This window comes from Pagrus major, chromosome 19 (genome assembly GCF_040436345.1).
Source record: "Pagrus major chromosome 19, Pma_NU_1.0".
In the NCBI taxonomy this organism is placed as follows: Eukaryota; Metazoa; Chordata; class Actinopteri; order Spariformes; family Sparidae; genus Pagrus; species Pagrus major.
The window spans coordinates 14779796-14802325 of NC_133233.1; the positions used below are offsets into that span (position 1 = coordinate 14779796).

Here is a 22530-nt window from a genome sequence, read left to right on the forward strand (position 1 = left end):
TGTTAGTTGTTAGCCACTTTTATTAAATTAAATTACAAATTAAAAAAAATTAAGTATTGTTAAAAATAAGTTTTCACCTCAACCAGCTGCAAAGAAAAAACATGCTGCTTACACGTGAACGCATCAGTTACAATAACTCGCTCACAGAGGCCATTTTTCTGCACTGAGTACTTTTTTTCCCTCATAATTTGTCTTTTTGCTAAAATAATTACATTTTAGTTTTTTAATCTACTTGTACCTGTCTGTTACTGTCCCACACACACATTCACACACACTGAAAGCTGCAAGAACCACAGGGGGAACCCAGACTTTTTAAAAAACATTTTTTAAGAAAGGATTCTTGTGCTACTTCAAATGTGGACAACTCGAGTGCTCGACATTAACACTGCTTAATCTGTATGCATTGATGTGGGCTGAGCCGGTCTGCGTCTTTAATAAAGGCGAGTTGGAGGAGGTCCCCCGCCCCCCACCCCGCCTACACCCACCTCCACCCCCCTCAGAACCAAAGGAAAACTGTCCATAGACCTTCCATAGCCTTCTCTACAAGCCTGACTCCTCTCCACTGCTCGCATGTCCACCAGTCACACTCAGCAACACGGCTGAAAATATATTTTTTGACACCTCCGAATCAAACCGGAGTTACATGAGGTGAGATCTGTGTAAATTTGCTGCAATGTGAGACTTTCTCCCTCCTCCTCCTCCTCCTCCTCCACCTCTTTATTATTATTATCCCAGCAGTGGCATTTCCGCTGAGTCTGACTCCAGGACATGCGAGCAAAGCAGAGATCTGAGATGTGTCTCTAACGACCTGACTGTGTGAAAGAAAACTGTACATATTGTGTAAAAAAAAAAAAAAAAAGTACCACAAAAACAAAAAAAAGGATGATTTTCAAAACAAGGTCGTGTACATTTCAGGAGGCCGTGTTTTGATAATTTGCACTCGGTGTAGTGTTTAATAATGAATGTCGCCCTGTGTAGAATTCCACCTGTGTTTATGAATTATTAGGTTTTTAGATAATTATTTATGTCAAAACCTTTTTTTTTTCCCCTGAGAAACTGAGTGAAGGAAAGTTTCTTTGTTTTCTTATTAAGTGATTGTAAGTTTCCTGGTTTAATAATGCTAATTTGAATAAATTACATTGAAAATGAGTTTATCTTTTATTATTTCAAATTCCTTTAGGACTGACATTTAGCCTAAACCAGGAAAAATAAAAACCATGTGAAATAGAATATTATAGAACTATTAATAAAAGGTGTTATGAAGAAAAATGTGTTTTCTGTCTTACATTGAAGAAAAAAAAAATCATCCCACAGCTTTATCAGAAATATTTGTAATATCACTGTCTAGCACAATAGTCTAGTGGCTACTTCAGTAACAGGTCTTCCTGCTGAGGAGGATGAAAAAACATTTTCTCCACAGAGAAATTTATCGCTGCAGAGAGCAGAGATGGAGGAGGCGCGCTGCTCCACCTGAATAACACAAAATGTATTAGGTGCGTAATCCAGCGCGCTGCGTGCGTCTATCCTCTTCAGCGCAGTTGACAAAATACTGACCATATATTCATGAGCTTAATCCCCCAACATGTGAAACGCGCGACAAAGGCGAGGGGTTTTCAATTAGATCGCCCACTTTATGTGGTGGTGGTGGTGGGGGGCGTCACAAAACTTCCTTTAAAACCCTTTAAAGGCGCTAAATTGGTCTTAACATCTGTAATGCCGTGTCGATGGAAGCGAGTCCCCTTTGTCATTAATGAAGTAACAAACCACTTCATCAAACGGCTTTTCACACACACACATCTCGGAGAGTTAATTCCCCTGAACCCCCCCTCCCTCCCTCATCCCTCCTCTATTGGATCTCACTACTAATGCAGGACTATTACAGCAATCAATGGTTATTCTCCTCCGTTTGACCCATCTATGGTGCCCGAGCAAATCGCGTGAAATTACCCCGCGGATTAAAGTAGTCCCTCTTTTTATTGTCTGCATCCCTGGAAGAGAGAGAGAGAGAAAAAAATACTCTCCTTATTTCCTTCAGCGGTCTTGTTTTACAGGTCTTACACCTGTTAATCACCCCAATTTAGTCCAAACAAGCGGGAATTAGCCTGGATGTGATAAAGGGAGAAGATATTTCTGTGCGTAAATTTCTCCTCACACAAAGTCACCCCACAGCTGCTCCTTGGAGCATAATGCAAAAAAAAAGCATGAAGGGAGGGGGGGGGGGAATAAAAGAAAGATAAAAAACAATTTTCTCCTGCGCACAAACCATCATCCACAATGTGTGAGCTCTATGTTTTCTTAAAATTCCTATTCTTGCGCTAAAGCCCACTGAAGCGTGTGTTTTTTTTTCTTCCTGTATGGCCCTATAGGGTTTTGATGAGATTGTCCTGGGAGGTTTAATCTTATTGTGAACACAACTAATGAATGGCAAACCAATTTGTCCCTAATATCTGGGGAATGCCGGGAGGCGGGTGACCCTGCTGTGAGCGGGGCTTAAACTTTCTTTGCAGCGCAAAAAGGCGAGAAAATTGAAATGCTGTGGCTCTGGATTTATAAAGTCACACTTGTTGGATGTGTGCTCTTTCATTCAAGTCAGGCCTGTACTTGGGATTAGGCCCGTGAGGTTTTCTTGTTGCATGAATGATCGTGATAATGAATGTTTATACATTTTTAAAAAAAAAGAAAATGAATAAAAGGTGACTACAGTCCAATCATGCGGCGCTTTCTTGCAAAATTGGAAAAAAAAAAAAAAATCCGCACGATTCGGTGGATTGTATCGATGCATTCTCACAGGTTAAATCCAGGTGTCCATCCAGGAAAATGTCCTCCCACTGCTGACTGCCCATTTTCATCACCCTCCTCGCTCCTGGACTTGATTTGGCCCGTGATTTGGATTCTCCCGGGCCTCGTCTCTCCCACCACGTCCCTTGCCTCAGAGAATAGGCCCAATCACTCCACAGCCTCAGCCGGATCAGTCCTCACTCAGTTCCCGGGAGAGGAGCTCTAAAAGGCGCTTTGATGAACACCCCCTGTCCCCTCCCTCCTCCTCCTCCCTCCCTCCCTCCTCCTCCCCCCCTTCAGGCGGAGAACCGGCCCCGATGAAAGACCTGAATAGCAGGGCCATGGCACTCCGCTCCCCTCTCGGATCGCCCCTTAATTCCCCGTCTCTCTTGCTCTCATCCAATTAGCTCAGTGTATTAAGCGGTTTATCGTCTCATAACCGCCCTTTCAGCTCCAACAAGGGAGACACTTTGCAATAGGACCGGCTCTCCTTTTGACACCCTCTCTGCTGCTTGTATGTTCCGCCGCGCTATGAATAACAGGGACAGAATAGGGGACTAATTCCCTCATCAAAGCCCTACCTTGTCCATCGCTGGTCAAAACGACAAGCAATAAAGCTTAACACGACAATACAAAGAGACTTGTTCGACCTTATTAGCTTAGCGGGGTCGAATTAATGCAGGAGGACTCAATTTGACTGGTTTTTACGCCAAAACTGGGGAGGAACAAAACGAGGCCCCTCTCTCACTTAAAAAACCTGCAGTGGGGCCAAAGCAGGCCTGCATGTCTACAACCAGGAGCTGCAGCTGATTAAACCCCAACAGCAAAGAAAAAAAAAAACAAGCGAAGCAGCGGCAGGGAGAAGTAGTGGAGCTGATATGATTGAATAAATATGTAAAGTTATGAGCAATAGGCTTAAAATGCAGCCAGACACTTTCTCTCACACACAGCATGTTCTATCCATTGCATAGTGAATCATGGTTTAAGTGTTCAGCCCACTTAAGGTTGCCTTCACAAGTCACAGTGGTTTGAAGTGATTTGTGAGGCGTGCAGTGTTTATGGAAATGCACGCGGCAGGATGGAGTATAAAAAAAAAAATAAAAAAATAAAAAAATCCTCAGACTGTATTAACACAAAGGAGAATTCTTTGGAGGAAAATGGTGAAACAATTCATGGAGCGAGTTAGGCTCAACTTTAACTACAGCAGAGGAAATGCGTACAGCGTGTAGGAGGCGTATGGCAGCATGTGAAGGTAGCAGTCAGAGTACTTTTTGACGTTCAGATTATGGAGATATTTGTGGGTTTATAATTCGGAATAAACCACCTAGATTAAACAGTTCTCCATAGATTTTCCCTAAATGCACCATAATGGAGGATTTTATCCATGTCTCACTCCTCTTCAGAAATAACTGAACTTTCTCGTTTAAAATCAACAGGAGCTGTTTATTCAGTCCATCAAACCCATCCATACATTTAAAGGATGAACCTCACGCCATTCTGTTTTGGTCTGTTTAGTCAACAAATGCCATCAAAAGACCAAAAACGTTTTAAGTCGTTTCTCAAAATTTTACAACCGGTTGGTGCCACTCACCGGCCCGACTACATACATAGTTTAATGCGTTTTTTTTCCAAATAAGACCAAGTGATTTCCTTAAAAAAACAAACAGCTGGGCACTGTAAGTGAAAAGTATGTGAAGCGTTTGTTGGGGGACTATTTTCAGTTGTGGAATAATACACATTTGGTGCACTCGTTGGTCTCTACAGCCATAGGTGTCATTTACACACTGGTGACCCCACCACTCTCCAAATAATCACATGTGCTAAAGTAGCTCGCACCAAGAAATGTTAAAGGTGCACTATGTAGTTTTAATGAGAAAGATCTTGTTGGTCTAAACAAACTCTCTTTGTTTCTCTGAATAAACAAACTGACCTTAAAAGGACAACACAGTGTCATACTGTTTTACTTTGTTTATATGTGGCGGACCCTGCCACCTTTCTAGCTTCAAACAGTGTTCTGGGGACCTTATTTGCCTCTGAGATTATTAATATTACAATTCTGACTTTGAAATTCTTCTCCAAAACTACCTAGTGCCCCTTTAATGTGTTAAATTAAATTAGAACAGTTTGACTGATTTCCCACAAAATATATCATACATGACACTGAAATGGTATTAATTATATCATTATAGAGGATTTTATCTGTTGTAAATGCCTGTTTAGAAATAACTAAACTTGCTGTTTATTCACCTGAAAAAAAGTAAAACTCTATACTTGATTATAAAAGGGATAAAGCAGGTAATATATCAGCCTTTTTGTAAACAAAAGCCATGAAAAGACCAAAACCAGCAATGTTTCTATCCGTCTTTCAACACTTTAAGATTCCTCTCATTAGGGTTGCAACAGTTTGGTACAATATCTCAGAAAATATCACATGTTCACGGCATCCTGGTATAACAGTTATTATACTTGTCAGTTAAAATGACTTACAGAATGAAAACAAAAAGTTCTTATGATTTCTCCAAACAGACATGAAACTTGAAATATATACATTTTTATTAAAACTAATGTGGTGGAATTCAACACCTTAGATAAGCAAAAGCACGATAACTGTCAAGTTGCACACTGTGGTATACCTTGAAACTCCACTCAGCCCCAGCACCATCCACATTTTCTGAAAACATACGTCTCTCAAATTAAATCCAAAGTATACGACTTTATCTAAAAAAACAAAAAAAAACAAAACATAATGATTTCCTAAAACACCTGGTCACTGTAGTTTTTTTAGCAAATGTTACTCAAACATGAGTGAATGAAGCATTCGTTGGGGACTATTTTCAGCTGCGGATTAACACACATTTGGTGTACTAGTGGCTATCTACAGTCATAGGTGTCATTTACACTGGTGAAATGCCTCAAACACTTTTTGAAGAGTACAATTTTGTCACCATCATATTAAACAACTATTATTAGTTTAAAATGTGCTGTAAAAGTAGCTTGTACCAAGAAATGTTAACTAATAAATGAGATTAAGTGATTTTGATGCATTATTTTCCTGACGTAATCGTCTACTCTGACCTCATACGATCACCTCATTACATTACCTTAAATTGTATATGTTGAAGACCATTTATAATGTTTTTTTATTCATCACCACTTTTCAACATAAAGTGACGGCCTTGTCTCTAGCAGGACACGTGAGAGGGGTCAACTCAGGAGCATGTCAGCAAGGGGCAACAGTGCGGCTCATTTTTGTACGATAATGGAGCTCTTTGGCAAAGAGGGATAAAATATACATAAATCATTATTATTATTAATATGGGGTAAAACACAGTAAAAGGCCCAGGCACTATGACATGGGGGGATTTTGTCCATTTTGTTTTTTTTTAATAAACTTCATTTTTATGGCATGCTGGTTGTCTTACAGAGATATCCATCTATCCAATTCTTCCCCCTCCACAAGTAAAACAAGATTCATATCTTATCCATTTAACTTTTTATTGAGGTTTAATTATCAAAAAGGTTCTCAACAACATGAAAATACTGAATACAAAATGTTCCGGTCATCACAAAAGAAAAAAAAAAATACATAAATCCACCTGAGCAACACAAGTGGGATACATAGAAAATTACAGATATTAAAACACAATCTGCACAGAGGAGGGAGGGTGGAGGGAGACGAGTGAAAGGGATGAAATGACATGAGTTAAACAGAGTTAGTGGAGGAGAAGGCGATCAGCTGTTCGATACGGAGACAAAAGAGCGAAGGAGCTGAACGTGTGGCCTCCCTCACCCCCGTCACTCCCTGCATCCTCCTCACTCCTTTCTTCCATCCTCTGATCTCACACACAACCAGGGGAACACACACTCGGTATGAATGGTGGTAATCAGAACAAGTGTCCGATCGCTGCGGGCATCCAGTGGTCTTAGTGGCCGGGGTCACTATCATTGGCTAATTAGCGGCTTTTGGAGTGCACTGGCTGCTCTGAGGATAAGTCATTTTTCTCTCACACACACATCTGGGCACAGCTAGCCTCCACACACACACAATAGACTGTCATTTAGGTATGATTGCTACTCCCCTTTACCATACAGAGTCAGGGTGATGGGGTCAAGTCATTGTGAAGAAATTGGAGAAGGGGAGAATTGTGATTGGTTTGTAAGTCTAGCCCATTAGTTTCAGGGAAGATGATGTGGAGGTGAGGAGGTCAGAGCATAGAAATCACCAATCCTGCTATGATCGGACACCAATAACAGGGAAAACAGATGTGCAAATCTCCAGGTTCGAGTCGGGCATTGGAGCCTGTTGGCGGCGTCGTCTTTACAGATGTGTGTGTGTTGTTTTACTTGATGGAGGAGAAGGCCTGGAAGAGTTTGGCCAGGTTAATCTCCGAGTAGCCGCTGGTGGCCAAGGCTTTGTCTGGCACTTCCTTCAGCCTCCGATACACTTCTTTCTCTCCTTTCATCTTGCTTGCACGATCTGGAGGTGATAGAAGGAAAGAAAAGAGGAGTTAGCCTTGCTGGAGCTCAATGGAAGATCATTGAGTTCCTCAGCTGCATCAAAGTCAATACAACAAGCCGCTTGCATTTCAAACTCACCTCCCTCCCTATGATTAGGTTCTACTGGAAGAGGAGCAGAGCGCACGCCGGCTTTGTCTCGTCACTAATAAACACAGAGGAGCGCTTCACCCTTAACTGGAGTGCTAACAGATCCAATGCTATCTGCCAGTAATGCTATCACTTGGAGGGGCATCGCAGAATTGGACTGAGGGGGTCGATGGCAGCGTGCGCACACACACAGGATCATAAGATCGATAGAAAAGCCCAATGAGAGCATGAAGTCAATATCTTGTCCCTTTTATCCCCTCAGGTGGGCCGTAATAAGGCCAGAGAGAAGACGGAGAGCTGCTATCCCGGGCAGGGTGGCCACCGAAACCAAATCTTTATGATATTATTCTGAGAGTCAAGTGTAGATGAAGTATCATGAAACCAAGTAATAACACACTATCACAGCAAAGAGTGCTGCGAGCTGCATCAGGAATAACAGCATGTTGATTGGAGGTTGGAGGTGGAGGTGATTGGTGAAGAAGCAGGGAAATGGAGATGAGACAAAATTTGGTTTTGTCTTAATCCAGTTTCATGAATTAGATGTTCTGCCCGTTTACAGGACTGTGTGAGCCTTTAAAAAGTATCTCGATACATGATACATATAGATGGATAATTTGAATTCCTCTTTACGCACTTCATAAATGCTAGGACCGGACGACAAAAACAAATGTTGCGGTATTTTCGATTGTGACATTGTATGGGTGAGAATCAGTACAAAATATGAACACTGACTTTTTCATAAATAGTCATCAGTAATGTGGATTTAATGACTAAGTGGGTAGAGGCAAGTATTAGAACAAGTAGAACAGTCTGGTAAGTTCAGTCAATGACATCACTTTACTGCAATGCAGTCTTTAAAACCGGGAAAAGAAAACACTTAAGCCAGTTTTTTCCTCTACATTCATTCAGGAGTGGGGGACCCCACAGTAAGAACATCACCACCACAGCTAGATAAAATGGGAAACTGAACATAATAATCCCGATAACCAACCAAACCAAAAGAGACACCAACAAGCATTAGGCCACATTAGTACTGAGAACCACTTACAGCACCAGAACCAAAAGTAAGACCAACAGGGAAAGATGTGAAACAAATACCAAAAATCACCGCTGCCACCACTGCTACAAAACAATTAGAGAGGAAAAACTGACTGCCATATCAAGATATAACGTTATGCAAAATCTGAGATGAAATACAGTCTCATATCACTGTAATGATAAAACATGGATTATATGGTCCTGCCCAACCTGTTTACATTAGCATATAAGCAAACAGTACCAGTACCATTTATATGTATCCCAGAAAATGAAGCCACCAAGTGTGTCAACATTCAATTAAGGTCAATGAGCTCTTCTAATTGTACACCAGAATAGTGCACTTACAAATGTCAAAAGATAAACTACGTACATAAATATCGTCTGTTAGAATACTTTCATATGCAAGTTTCAAACAAGCAGAAACAAATACAGGAGACAAATACAAAGTCAAGGCAGAAATCCTACTACAGCCTGACCAATATATCGGCTGGCTGATATTGATCCATCATAGATACATCAGCATTGGTGTATATGTTGTATATGTTGCAGTAAAAGATGTTTGGGATCATTCAACAAAATACAATTTTTAGATTCTGTGTATATAAGAATATCGTCCGATACGACGATAACGGAATTCTTTTGCTCGACATAAACCGTATCGGCCCCAAAAATCCACTATCTGTTGGCCTCTAAATCCTACAATAGAGAATGATAATAATTACAATAATAATAATAATAATAATAATAATAATAATGGTAACAGTATTGTTTACATACATGATTTTAACCAAAATTTTACCGGATGAAGATCTGAGAACAGAATGAAAGAGGACATTTTACGAAATATGAGTATGACATTATTTATTCCAAATTAGGGCTGCAACTGCAACTGTTTTGATAATCGAGTCATTTCTTAAAGCAAGAATGACAAATTTTCACTAATTGATGCTTGTTCAACTTAAATACTTACCGTTTTGTTTTTCATCTCTTATGGAAGTGAAGTAAAGATGTTTGACTTTTAGACTGTTGATCGCAATTTGAAGACGTCAGTTTGGGCTTTGGGGGATTGCGATGGACATTCTTTCACTATTTACTGAATTCATAGGCCAAACGATCAGTCGATTCACGGAGCAAATAATGGGCATATTCATCGATAATTAAAGTTACTGTTAACTGTAGATACAACACTAGTTCCAAAAATCTGAGGTGATGTCTTCAAATTGTTGGTTTTGTCAGACACACAACAGACATAAGACATGAAATACTTTGTCACTGTAGTCATACAACAAAATGTTGTTTGGTAGCTCTACAGCAAAAAGATTAAAAAAAAAAAAAAAAATACAAGAAAGACAAGAGCAGGTTAAAAACAAGATGAATAAACAAGAAGAATAAGACTGAGAGCGCCTAGCCGCTGCGTCTGCATGCGCCGCCATCATGGATAATAGAGAAGAAAAAGCAGGAAATTCTCACATACTGTGTGAGAAGCTGGAAATAGTGAATGTTTAATAATTTTTGCTTCAGAAATGACCAACAACTTAATCGATTGTTAAAATGGTTGCCAATGAATTTTTGTCCATCACCTAATCAAGCAGTTATTTGGTCAAAATCCTGAACATCGATAACAGGACCAATACAGCAGTCCTCACAGCTCTTAGTAAGTGTTTTACTACAAGCAAACAGATTAAAAACTTAAAGAGTTGTCTGATATTTATCTAGATCACATACTGTGCACACACACACACACAGCCACACAGTCCATATGGCCGGTTGTCATGTCCTCGCCATCTCCACAGCCCTATCTCCTGTCTCGTCCTTCCTGCCTGCTGCATTAGCGGCTGCTGGATAAATACCAGCCCACTGACTGCCCAAGGGAACAAAGGTTAGATACACAGAAATCTACAGTGAGACACACACACACACGATTGATGGTAGTTAAACACTTAAAAAGCTCACTAAATCACAGTCATGGCGACTAAAAAAAAATCCACGTGACAACAGTAACACACACAGACACACAGACACACACACAGAAGATGGTGTGGTTGACTTAAACGCCAGCAGCAACTATTACCAGATAATCCTCATGTTAGCAGGGACGGGGACGGAGGGAAAGAGAGGGGGAGAGGAGAGGCAGAGAGAGACAAACTAGTCTATTTATCTGGGGAATAGAAGGAGGGTGATGATGCATGATCAAGCGAAAGCAATCATGTCATCATTTCTGAAAGGTGGGAGAAAATAATTCCCCCTCCCCTCCTCTTCCTCTCCCCCCTTTTCCTCACTCCTTTCCCTTTTCCACCTCAATCACTGTGTGGCGAACAGATAAAAGAATGATTTGAGAGTCACAGAGAGGAAAAGAAAAGAGGGAGAGACCTTGCTGCAAGTCAGGAGCACAGTGGGGAGTGTAGTTCAAATAAATAGCCTCCCTTAAAGAGCGAGCGCGAGGCGGAAGGAGAGGAAAGAGAGGGAAGGCCGAGACGTGGAAGAGAAGGACGGACGGATGGAAAGCCTACTGGAGCTTTAGATCACAAAAACTTTGCCTAATTGATTGCATTAGACATCTCTCTCCCTCGCACACTCCAGTGACACACACACAAGCGCACAGTGAGTGTATCAGGGGTTATCTTTGCTCTAACTAGGTGTTGTCACACACTCGCGCACACTCTGGCGGTGCTGGGCACGAGTAGATCGGGGCTCTGCACGCTCTAACTAGGTGTAAATACAATAACAAGCCTGTAATTAAGTGAGCATGATGAAGTTAATGGAGATCGGCCATTCCGTCGGCCGCCTCCATGAATATTCTATTAGGCTGGTGGCGACGGGCAGCTGGAATAGCAGTTAATTTAATCACCACTCGGAGCACGGGGAAACTTCTTTGTGTGAGTGTAATTGCACAGAATGAATAATTGATTTGACAATCGCACCCGCGGATTTTGCCACCCCGCTTTGTATCGCCGGTAAAAGGGAGGGGAGCGTGGAAGATGAAGAGAGAGAGAGGGGAAGAAAATGGAGAGGGAAGAAGAGATGGACAAGGAGTGGAGGAGAGGAGAAAGAAGATAGGGCAGGAGAGGAAGAGGAGTGGGAGGGGAAAAGAGGAGCAAATGCAGAGTGCTGAGAGGTGGCAGGGAGGCTGTCGGTAAATGGATCATTAGAAAAGCGCAGCTCAAGGACAATTTATATTTTATCAATGCGCCAAAATTACATTATTGCTCACACACGCAATCATACTGCCCACACTCCAGATTGAGACCTGGAAGGGAGGGGTGATGGAGGGAAGAGAAAGCCAACAGATAGACAGAGGAAGGGAGGGAGAGGGGGAGATAAAAAAGAGAGAAGAGAGAAGAAAAGTGACATGAAATGATTTGAAAGTCATTGATACGGGATGTTCCCAGCTAAGGAACGGACAGCGTGTTTTTTTTTTTTTCCCATAATGTCTGCGCCTCTGTGTGTGTGTGTGTGTGTGCACGCGCATGTGTGTGTATAATCTATTAGAGATCTCCTGCGGCGGATGAAATTACCTCCATGTTTTACTCAGTCGCGGCAATCAGGCACAAAAATGCAATGTACATGTAGATAAGACAGGCGCTGGCTTGCGAATGTGTGCACACACTCACACACAGCAGCGGTACATTGTGTGCGCAAATTCAAGCTGATCAAAATACATTCAGCCTCGACTCGGAGCTCTTTTGTGTAAAGCTATTTTACTTTAATGTGCTTTATTGTGTGTTCAGCACATGTGTAAACACACATTCAGAGTTTTCAGAACGGCTGGACGAACCATAAACGTCCAGATATCATCGAAGCAACATGGTTGAACAGGTACTGTACTTCTGTGAACAGTCGATATTGTTATTGTCAATAAATTCTATAAAAAGACCAAAACCAGCGGTGTGAGACTTCCTCAGCCTGTCTGCGATTCTCAAACCTATAGTCCTGTTAAATACTCATCAGGTTTATTTTAACCCATTGGTATGATTCATTTGGACAGATGTAGACGCAGCAAACACACTCTTACATGGACCCAAAGAAACTCACGAGAACCTTTAGAGGAATGGTCTTAGGATCAGAAACAAACCCTAGAGGGTCTAATTTGTGGGAGGAACATGATCCGACTACAATCCGACCCAACTACAAGGCATACGGTTTGAGTTAACCAGCTTCTGAAGTCAGGCGTAAGAACGGTTAGCTTGAACCAATATTAAAATGCAACAATTTTAATGTGTTCTCAAGCCCATTTATTTTTTTAAAATGGCTGTGTAATTCCTGCTAACAGCCGGTCGCTTTAGATACAGCGGAGAAGAGGAAATCATACATTTGTTGGGGACCATTTTCAGCTGTGGATGAATTCACATTTGGTGAGTTAGCAAGCATAGCAGCAGCACCAGAATGGTCTATGTTGGATTAACTCAAAAAAACTAGTGTCCACGTTTATTGTGATGAAGGAACATGTCACACACTGCAACAGTGTGGCTCCCAGCCAGGCCGGCAGGATGTAATGTTAGCAGTTAGCGTTTCTGAAAACTACAGATATGTCCAAGCTTGACAAACGTATATAACAAACGTGTTATATCACCTTCACTTTATATGTTTATTAGCTGACTGTTGCATCAGGACGTGGCATTATCACAACCTAACAAGGCTGCCAAATGGCCGACTGTAGTTTGAGTCACAACAGTGCACATTTGAACGGACACCTCTGGACATTTCTTGCTGTTTTTGTGGTGATGAAACTAGCTATTTTTCACAGGAAGTCGGACCATGTCCATCCGTGATCGTGACCAAAAATGTAATTTAAGTCAAACCATGATGTTTCCTAACCCTAACCAAGTGTTTTTTGTGCCCAAACCTCAGCAGAGCATAAGCATAAACATACGTTAAGATGCAACACAAAGAAACGTTAAGTTTTAACACATCTGTGGTTTAGCAGAAACTTGCTTAGCTAACATTAATTCTGGCAACAGGGTTGCATTGGTGTGTTTTTAGGCATTTTAAGACATTTTTTGAAAGAAATCCCTTCACACATCTGAATGGGTGACAGGTGCGTGGGAGGAAGGTGCAACTTGAAAACAATGAGAAGAACTCCTGCACGTCGTCTCGCTTACTGCCAAAATATTTATGTACTTAAAACATTTTGGTCAGTCTGACCGTCGTCACTTCAATGGGTTGCATCAAAACAATTACCAAGATTGGTTTTTAGATAATTTGTTTTTTGGACAACGACTGAACTCTTCAGCACAGAAAGATAAGATACATGAGGCTTCGGCTACATTATACTGGGATCAATTCATTGCCGGTTTCGTCTTTTCTTGTGATTGGTTGAAAATAATAAAACTACAGTTCAGTTTAGACAAAGGTATTTCTTCACTGCTTTATCAAAACTAATGTACTAACACCACTGATGACCAGTTTTAACTGTTTATGATATGAAACAGTAGAAAAGGTCATTGTTATGTCTAACCAGCTCTTCTAGTAGCAGATGAAGCCATTTAAATTCACATAACAATATGAAGGTGAGCTGGTGTACATACACAAATGCTGCTTATAGATCTCTATAGGTATGTATGCACACACTCCCACAGGGACAACACTCACAACAGAGTGGAGCAGGGTGTATAGGATTGAATGTCTCTGCCCTGTAATCGGAGCAGTGTGGCCCCTGGGTGTGTAATGCAGTAATATGGGGTATTACTGCCCCAGGACAGAGGGATAACACCATAAACCTATATTTTATAGCAGCATGAGTGTGTGTATACATGCATCCTGCTCTATTTGAGGACAGAAGCGGCAGGAGTTGTACCAGCAACATGGTGACTGAGATCTGCCACGTTGGTTTTGACTGCTATGATGAGTTACACTTCAATTTGTAGCAATGTTACCTTATCCTGTTGTTACATTCTCCATTGTGGCGTGGTTATGTAGTGTTTAACTGTAACTGTAACAATCCTGAGCAATCACTTAAAGCAATCAACCTTCCAATATAATTAATCTGGTCTATTATTAAAGAATTATATGCTTCATGTTGGTCGAAACATATTTAAATGTGACTTTGACATTGTTACATATTTTCACAGTGACAGAGTCAGCAGGCACTTGTTGTGAATGTTAACTCCGCAGAGTGCTGGGCGGTGCTGAACACTGGTCGCAGAACAGTACTGGGTGTTTCAGCCAACATATTCTGTCTTTCACTCAAAACACATTTTGGGGACGGGGTAGGGAAAGAGGAGGTTTTGTGTTTAAGGAACCAAACCATCAAACTGGGAGGGTGATGATTTGATGGACTGGCAACTCAGAGAACAGAAGAGAGAAATTGCTTCTCGACTGAGGGAGCCAGTAACGAGTAAACATGATGGTGTCTGGACATGATGCAGTGGTTAAAAACCCACAGCTGGTGGTTGAGCGAGTCCCTCCAGAAGCTTCTGTCCCGTGTGCCCCCTAATCTCTGTCCCGTTAAGGCCCACACACACCAGGCCAACGTCGGCCCATCGAGCATTGTTGAGCCGTCATTGATCGTCTGTGGCTCTAGTTGGTGACAGTCCTTGTCGGTGGCTTTTTGGCCGATTGAGCATGTAGAATGTAGAAAAAAGAGAAAAAGAAAGGGAAAGTCCCCTGAGCCTGTCGCTGTAGTATCCATGATTTCACCCATTTAACGTGGTTTCTCTTTACTTTTCTCCTCTGCCTCTTCGTCAATGACATTTTCAACTTTTAATCAGACATATTCTCGATTAGAAGCGGCTATATTACCGGGAATGGTGTCAAAAAATGCTGCTTAATCATAACAACGGTTTGTATATCAGCAGAGAGCTTTTTCCTTTCATGCAGGAACAGAACATACAAGCTTGTTGGCTGACAGCTGTAGTCTTGGCAGTGTGTTCAAGTGCAGCTTTTTGGCCAAGACACAGGAAAAGTGAGGCGACACAACAGTTGGCCTTCGATGCAGCTAGTTCTTTGATGTCAGTTTGGTGTGTCAGGGCCTTAACAGTTTGGACTAGCAATCTTTGCTATCTACTGTATAGATTAAACACTGATGTTTAAGTGAAGCATGGGAAGAGATAATAAATATGATTTAAAATGTTTGCAGACTATCTACATTGTTAATGTGCTCTGGTACAGGGTGTGTGAATGAAATCTTAAAGGTTTCAGTATGTGTCAACAGGTGTAGATGCCAACCTGAGGGTCAGGTTAAAGATAAAATAAGATAAAACTGGGGGGTCACAGGATGTTAAACAGGATAGTAAAGGAATAAAAATATCATCATGATCTTTATTTTCGTCAAACTCTCCTCTAATATTGCTTACTGTAGTTTGACATCCTAAGGCCCGATTAAAAGGGATCCGTGGGACTGGAATCTGGTTGTTAGTTTATGTTAACAGACTCCATTTCTAAACTAACGTTTGCTAATGTTGCTCTGTTAGCAGAGCCAGGGAGAGGCACTGAGATGAGACACTCGAAAAATTGCGGAAAATCTGAGTCCTTCACAACCAAACATACAGTCCAGCAGCATTAAACAAATACAAATCATCCGCAGGCTTGTATAGGCAACAGAGAGAGACGGGGAAGGTCTCATATTTCAGGTCATGTTACAATCTATTCACATAAAGCCAATTAATTGCGATCAATACATGGAAATTGCAACAAATTCTAACATAGAGCACCTTAACATTTGGGTAGATTTTCTTGTTTTTCAGTTTTGCTCCAATGGCTAAACCAACCAATCTGGGAAGTCAAAACCACTCTTAGACTGCATTGCTCACAGCTCATAGACTAGTAGAAGACACTGATCTGGTGTCAGAGGACTAGAAAATGCTTGCAGTTGTTTTAAGACAAGATGGTAAACTGCTCCACAACCAGGCAACACTGTACACGGTGTCTTTGTACAGTATGTACAGTACAGTACAGTAAACTGTGAGCACACATTCCCAACGCTTTACCATCAAATATAGAATGTGCTGTTTTGTATTGTGAGGCACAAAATGAGGCTGAAATTCAGGAAGAGAAAACCCAGCGCAGATCAAAAACACTGCAGAGCACGGGAACATAAAGAAAGGAGGAGAGTCAGGAATTGATTGGCGATGATTTCTTGCATCTGGGCAAAGACAGAAATAAAAGAAAGCAAAAATGGAGGCTATAATCATGTTAGTACTCCTTCTCTCCTCCCCCCCTTCCTCCTCCACACCGGCCCAATCCCTCTATTTCAGCTCCCTCCATCTTCTGAGTGGTCATCTGTTGATTACACGTTATATTTACCTCTGCTGTCTCACTCTTTTGCTGCCTCGCTCAGGTCCTGACTGGCGCACACACACACACTCGCAGTATTCAGGCATACATACATAAATAACATACATACATAAATATTTAATCAAATAAATAAATCACTCGGCCTGGCGGCCCTTTCTAATCAAGTGACATCAATCAGGGAGAACTATGGGTAAAGAGGCCTTGTGGCTGACGCCTACTGAACGCGCCCAGAGCGCTGGAGTAGCGTCTATTTGAGTCCAAGGGGGGAAATATACGCTCCATGTCCCATTATAGGAGAAGGGCTATCCTTTCGTCAGCGCGCCCATTACTCCCCCTATCATTTCCCCAAATCTAAAACCTGTTTTCAATCAACACAGCCAAACGAGTGCCTGTCCAAGAGAGGGAGAGAGAGAGAGAGAGAGAGAGAGAGAGAGAGAGAGAGAGAGAGAGAGAGAGAAAGGAGAGAGGGAGAGCAAAGGAGAGAAAGCGGCAGAGATGGACAGTGAGGGTAGGGGTAGAGGGAGAGCGATCGAGGGCTCTTTCCTTCTTTCTTCCAGTGATTGGAGCGTTTTGCATTCTGTATGTGTGTGTGATTGAATCCGTCTCCAAAATTAGGGCTGTCGACTCGAGGAGCTGAATGTCCTTAACCCCCCTTCCCATATCCAATGCCCATCCTCCGCTACTTGTGTGTGTATGTGTGTGCGAATGTGTGTCACATCATTGGGGAATATTGTAAGTGTAGCCTGGGTAAAAGGTTTACGTTGAGCCATTGATTGCTAATGCTATGTTGTATGTGTATTTGTGAGGAAGCATTGTTAAGAAATCAAAATTCAAACTTCAATAGCGGTTCTGGTAACTTGATTTCTGTTCAAAAAGGCGGGACTGCAGAATAATAAAAATAGAAGGAAAAAAAAAGGAATATATTTTAATTTAAAAAAGCAGCCCTGTTTTCACAAATTGTAGAGTGCAAAACTTCAGAAACTTCATCTCTAACAACTAGACAAAGACTTGTAGAAGTTAGCTACAAGACCTAACAGTACAGTAACTTGCAACGTGTATGCGTTTGCGTAATCTTACTTCTCTCGTCAGCCTGTAGCACTTTGGCAGCTGCATAGTCCCAGTCAAAGATGAACCTGTAGAAGCAGAGCTGGTTGTACAGGGCCCTCTCCGAGTACTGTAGAGAAAACAAAGAACCAACACACGTTAAAAAACTGGAACTTCAACTAAAACACAAGATGATCAAAACCTGACGCACAATCTGATCAATATTGTGGCAAAATTGTTGAAGTGTTGTAGTGGATAGCATCTTTGAGTCTAGATCCTTTCTCTACATTTTAAAAAGATCCAGTGTGTAGGATTTAGTGTATATGGTGGTGAGGTTAAAACCAACTGAACATCCCTCGTCTCAACCTTTTCTACAGTGGCCACAAAAAACGTGACAAACACAAAAGGCCCTTGTAGAGTCGGTGTTTGGTTTGTCCAATATGGGCTACTGTAGAAACATGGCGGGGCAACATGTCGGACTGCCTGTAGTTATAAAAGGCTCATTCTAAAATATCAAAAACACAAAAATTCTTACTTTCAGGTGATTTTACACTAATGAAAGCATAATTATGATCAATATACACCATTTCTGCCTTGAATTCACCAGAATGGACCTTTAAATTGGTATACCTGAAACCATTTTTTCCGTGAAGGTAACATGAGGATCATTGTGGTATGAGACAAACGAGAGTCAGCACTCCACAGTCCATCAATAGATTTGGAAGTTACAACAGCCTGTTTGCAAAATGGCTGCAAATGCCAACATGGCAGGTAGGTGCATTTAAATAAATAAGTATCAGTATCAGGACTGATCAGAGCATATTTTAATAGTTTGGTATCACCTAAACAGATCAGAATCCAACCCTTTCTTTGCTGAATTACACTGGGTTTTGTTAGCCTGCTCATGTTGCAGCGCTCCATAATAACGCAAGCAGCAAATGCAAGCATTTAACTGCACTAAGAGTGAAATTAGACAGTTTGAATGTGAAAAATAATTTGATTGCGCTGAATCTGTTCTGACAATCTCTCTGTCTCATAAGCAAAGCTCAGTGCAGCAAACATTTAGCGAGCTTCTCCTCTTTAACCGGCGCAGATCGTTGCTTTCACCGCTTAAAATGACAAACGGCAGCAGGTCAGATCAGCTGTCGCTAATTTACATTAATCCAGTGAATAACGAGATGGCAGGCCAAAATTAAACTGTCTGTCGTCAGGTTTGTGTGCTCTCTGCAAGCACATGTCTGAATTCTTCCAGTTAAACTTTCATTCAGATTATATAAATAATTTAAATTAATGACTCTATAGTTTTGAATAAGGACTTTCAGCGTTTGGATGAAGTAGTTGGAGCGGAATTAAGAAGGCTGGAGCTGTTATTTCAGAGTGTCAGATACATATTTTAGGTAAATATAAGTATCTAATCAGAATCAGGAGTGGGGAAACCTGATAATTAAGGACTGGGATTGGGATCAAGCCAAAAAAAAAAAAAAAACCTTGCTCGATACAACCCTAGTATTAACTATAAGTATTACAGTTATATTAACTATAACACATTTAACTAATAAAAACAAGCTATAAACTGTTTTTACTTGTTACTTCACATGTATAACACAAGGACAAAAAAGGTGGGGGGTGGGGAGTGTATATCACTCACTAGGGAGGCAAACGAGGGGTAACTGTGAACTGCATTTAGTTATGTATATGTATGTGCATGCTTGTGTACTTGTGTTCACACCGAAAAGGATGTATATGAATTACAACCCTGTTTGCGCAGATGCAGGTACGTATCTGTGAACTACTACTTCCAAGTTAAGGTACATATGGTTATGGAGGCTTGTATATTATTTGTATGGTAGTTAATCCTGTGGATATGTAGAACATACCATTAATGAATTTATGTTTAATTATTTCAAAAGTATATATGTGTATGTATACATGCTCTTTTTGTAAACATGATTTACTACAAAATTGTTCTAAATAAAAAAAATTGCTGCCTTAAACAACAGAACACTGAAATCTTTGGGCTCAGACCGTTAGTTTGACAAAACAAGACGTCACTTTACCCCTTTGGAAGTTGTGATGGGTATCTTTTTTAAGTATATTCTCACATTTTATGAACAAAAGAATTAACCAAATAATTCAGAAAATAATCTGCAGAAGATTCAATAATGAAAATAACGCGAGCATTCCAATTTTGGAATAACAACAGAAAGTTTTGGCTGTTTTTCCAGTTCTGCTGACATAGTGCAAAAGCACATATGTTTTACTTGGGCGGGCCACCCAGGTGTATAAACTGCAATCCATCTTAGCATTTTATAGGCTACTTTTATTTATTTTTTTATCCGCCAAGAGACTCCATCCACGATTGATTAACTGGTGGACAATCTGCCCTCGCTCTTCCCCTCTGGTCTGTTAATCCCACATGCTCTGTAGAGGTAGAGATGCTTTCTTGTATTACATCCCTCCTGTAAACACACTCACTGTGGTGCGACCTCTCCTATGTATTGCAGACCTGTTTATGCTGTTGCTTTGTACAAACTTCTAAGTGTGCCTGGATGCAATGTCGTTTGGTCCACGTTAAGTTTTGATCGGCTACACAATTAGAGATAAAGATTCCTCCACATGCAGCTCACCTGCTGTTATGACAACATGAAAAAGTACAAAAGACGAGGTGTGTTTTTTTTGGGCGACTTTATAAAATGTATTGCTGACAAAAGACAACAGATAACGTTTCTGGGAGAAAGAAAAAGAAAGGAGAGAAAAAAAAGGCGAAGTAAGCCAGTGTGCTGCATTAAGTTGGACAACACTATGTAATAGAAGCAAACTCTTCAAAAGAAAGTTGATCTTTGAGTCTCATTTCAAGGTCATCAATTACAGATTACTCCCTTCCCTCTTTAAACTCCTTTCACAGGAACACATACAGTATGTCACCACTCATTGGAAGTTATTTATCCCCATTATTTTAGTGTAATGAGAGTGGAGATTGAAGATCAAGACAGGCCACAAAGACATCCAAAACAGAAGAATACAACCCGTTTACCAGTTTGAGAAACAGGTAGACTCGACAAATGTGCGCCCCGCTCATTCGCCTGTACCTCCCTGAAAACATCTCCCTTCCTCTGTGTGACACAGTAAAGCAAGAAAACAAATTTGCTTGCTTTGTTAATCTCCACTGCAATTAACTGGAGCCACACGACAGCCTGCCAGAGAGAGAGAGAGAGAGAGGAGGGGGGAGAGAGACAGAGAGGATGAGCGAGACGGAGAGGTGGGAGGGAAAGAGAGAAGGAAAAACAAGAGCGAAAGAGAGAGGGTGCAGATACAGAGAGAAGTGAGAGATAGAGAGAATTAGACACAGTGAGGAAGAGAGAGAGAGAAAGAAAAAAGGGGATCAGGCCTGAAATACCCTCCCTCATAATAGTTTGTTGTGATAAGCCATTGTGAGAGAGGCATGCGAACAGCCGAGGCTGTCAATTTGATTAGCCATTATACTGCATGTTTAATTGCAGTTATTGGCTCGTCATTTCCCTGCTACGCTGGAGAGGGCACGCTAAGCCCCGACCCCACACTGCCATCAGGTGTGCGCCGAGTGCTTTATTATTACCACCAGGAAGAATCCCCTGACAATTCCTGTGTGTCAGTATCTGTGTGTGTGTGCGTGTGTGTGTGTGTCAGAGGGAGTGAAGTGAGTTTGTGTGTGCCCATTATACCTGCCAATCGGCAATGTGCGTAATTGTAATTTCAGTTTTTACTGCTGTGGCATAATCAAGTGGCAAGAGTATCTAATGCAACTAAATGCAAACTATGTGATGTGTGAACGTGTGTGTGTGTTTAATGGCTTTCTATGGCTGCCCACATGGCACGCACAGCTGTTGACCGTTGATGCACTGCCTAGTCAACAACCAAACCATGCACATCCCATAATGGAGCCTCGGTTACCGTTGCCAAGGTTGAACAAGCTCGGTCGGCGCAAAGGCCGCACACCACTTCTTGCTCTTGAAAATAAAACACACATACACACACAAGCGCGCACATACACACACACACACTCAAACAATATAATGCTGATTGTGGGCGGGCCAGTCGCTGCATACTGATTGACTGACAGGTGTCAGAAAGGCGTGGCTAAAATGTTACAGGGTTGTTATTGAATTTAGGGCCCCGCAACCCCACCTCACTCTCTCTCTCTCACACACACATGCACACACACACACTGCAACACACACACGCCTACCTCGTCATTCAGCTCGGCGCTTTGTTCCTGCACTGACACCATTTCAATTTGCTCCACAAATCTGCAGCATTTTCAGCCTGACTGCCTAAGGAGCAAACCAGCTGTGAAATTGCCTCTCTCCCGGGAGCGTAGGACCCCCCAGCCCCCACCTCGTACCCCTTGCTCCTTTGCCTCCCTCTTCCCCCGAATGACTCCCCCACCTCCCCAACACACACACATCCCGCCGCCATGTACACATGCACAAACACAGTTAAGCCGAAAGGAAGAGGGAAATGTGTATGTGTGTGAGTGGAGACGGAGGGAATGGAGACAGGATGTATAGAATAAAGGAGAAAGTAAGAAATAAGAAAAAGAGGCTAAATCATACAAATTGATCCAAATCACAGAGTAACAGTCGAAAATGGCTCACGCAACAAAACGAGCACTCAAGACTTCCTCAGAGTCTTAAAAACACCTGTCTCTATCTTTTAGGGGACACGCACAGAAACACATCCGACCTCCAAAGAACTTTTGCGCACTATCCTCTCGCTCAAGTACACCAGTGAAGCAGTTAATGAAAAGGCAGTCAGTCAGACAACATGTCTGCGTGTGTATGTGAGGGAAGCAAA

General features: G+C 41.6%; 1 protein-coding gene across 1 annotated transcript in view; it reads right to left on the reverse strand.

Annotated features, from left to right (window-relative positions):
* Positions 1 to 6265: 6265 nt before the first annotated feature.
* pola1 (polymerase (DNA directed), alpha 1) overlaps positions 6266 to 22530 on the reverse strand; it is a 58907-nt gene continuing 42642 nt past the window's right edge. Inside the window, exons 36-37 of the mRNA XM_073487778.1 lie at positions 17731 to 17827; positions 6266 to 7255 (exon numbers count right to left, since the gene is read on the reverse strand). Of these exons, the coding sequence (XP_073343879.1) occupies positions 7119 to 7255; positions 17731 to 17827 (234 nt within the window). The 3' untranslated portion in view covers positions 6266 to 7118. The remainder of the gene's footprint in view (positions 7256 to 17730; positions 17828 to 22530) is intronic.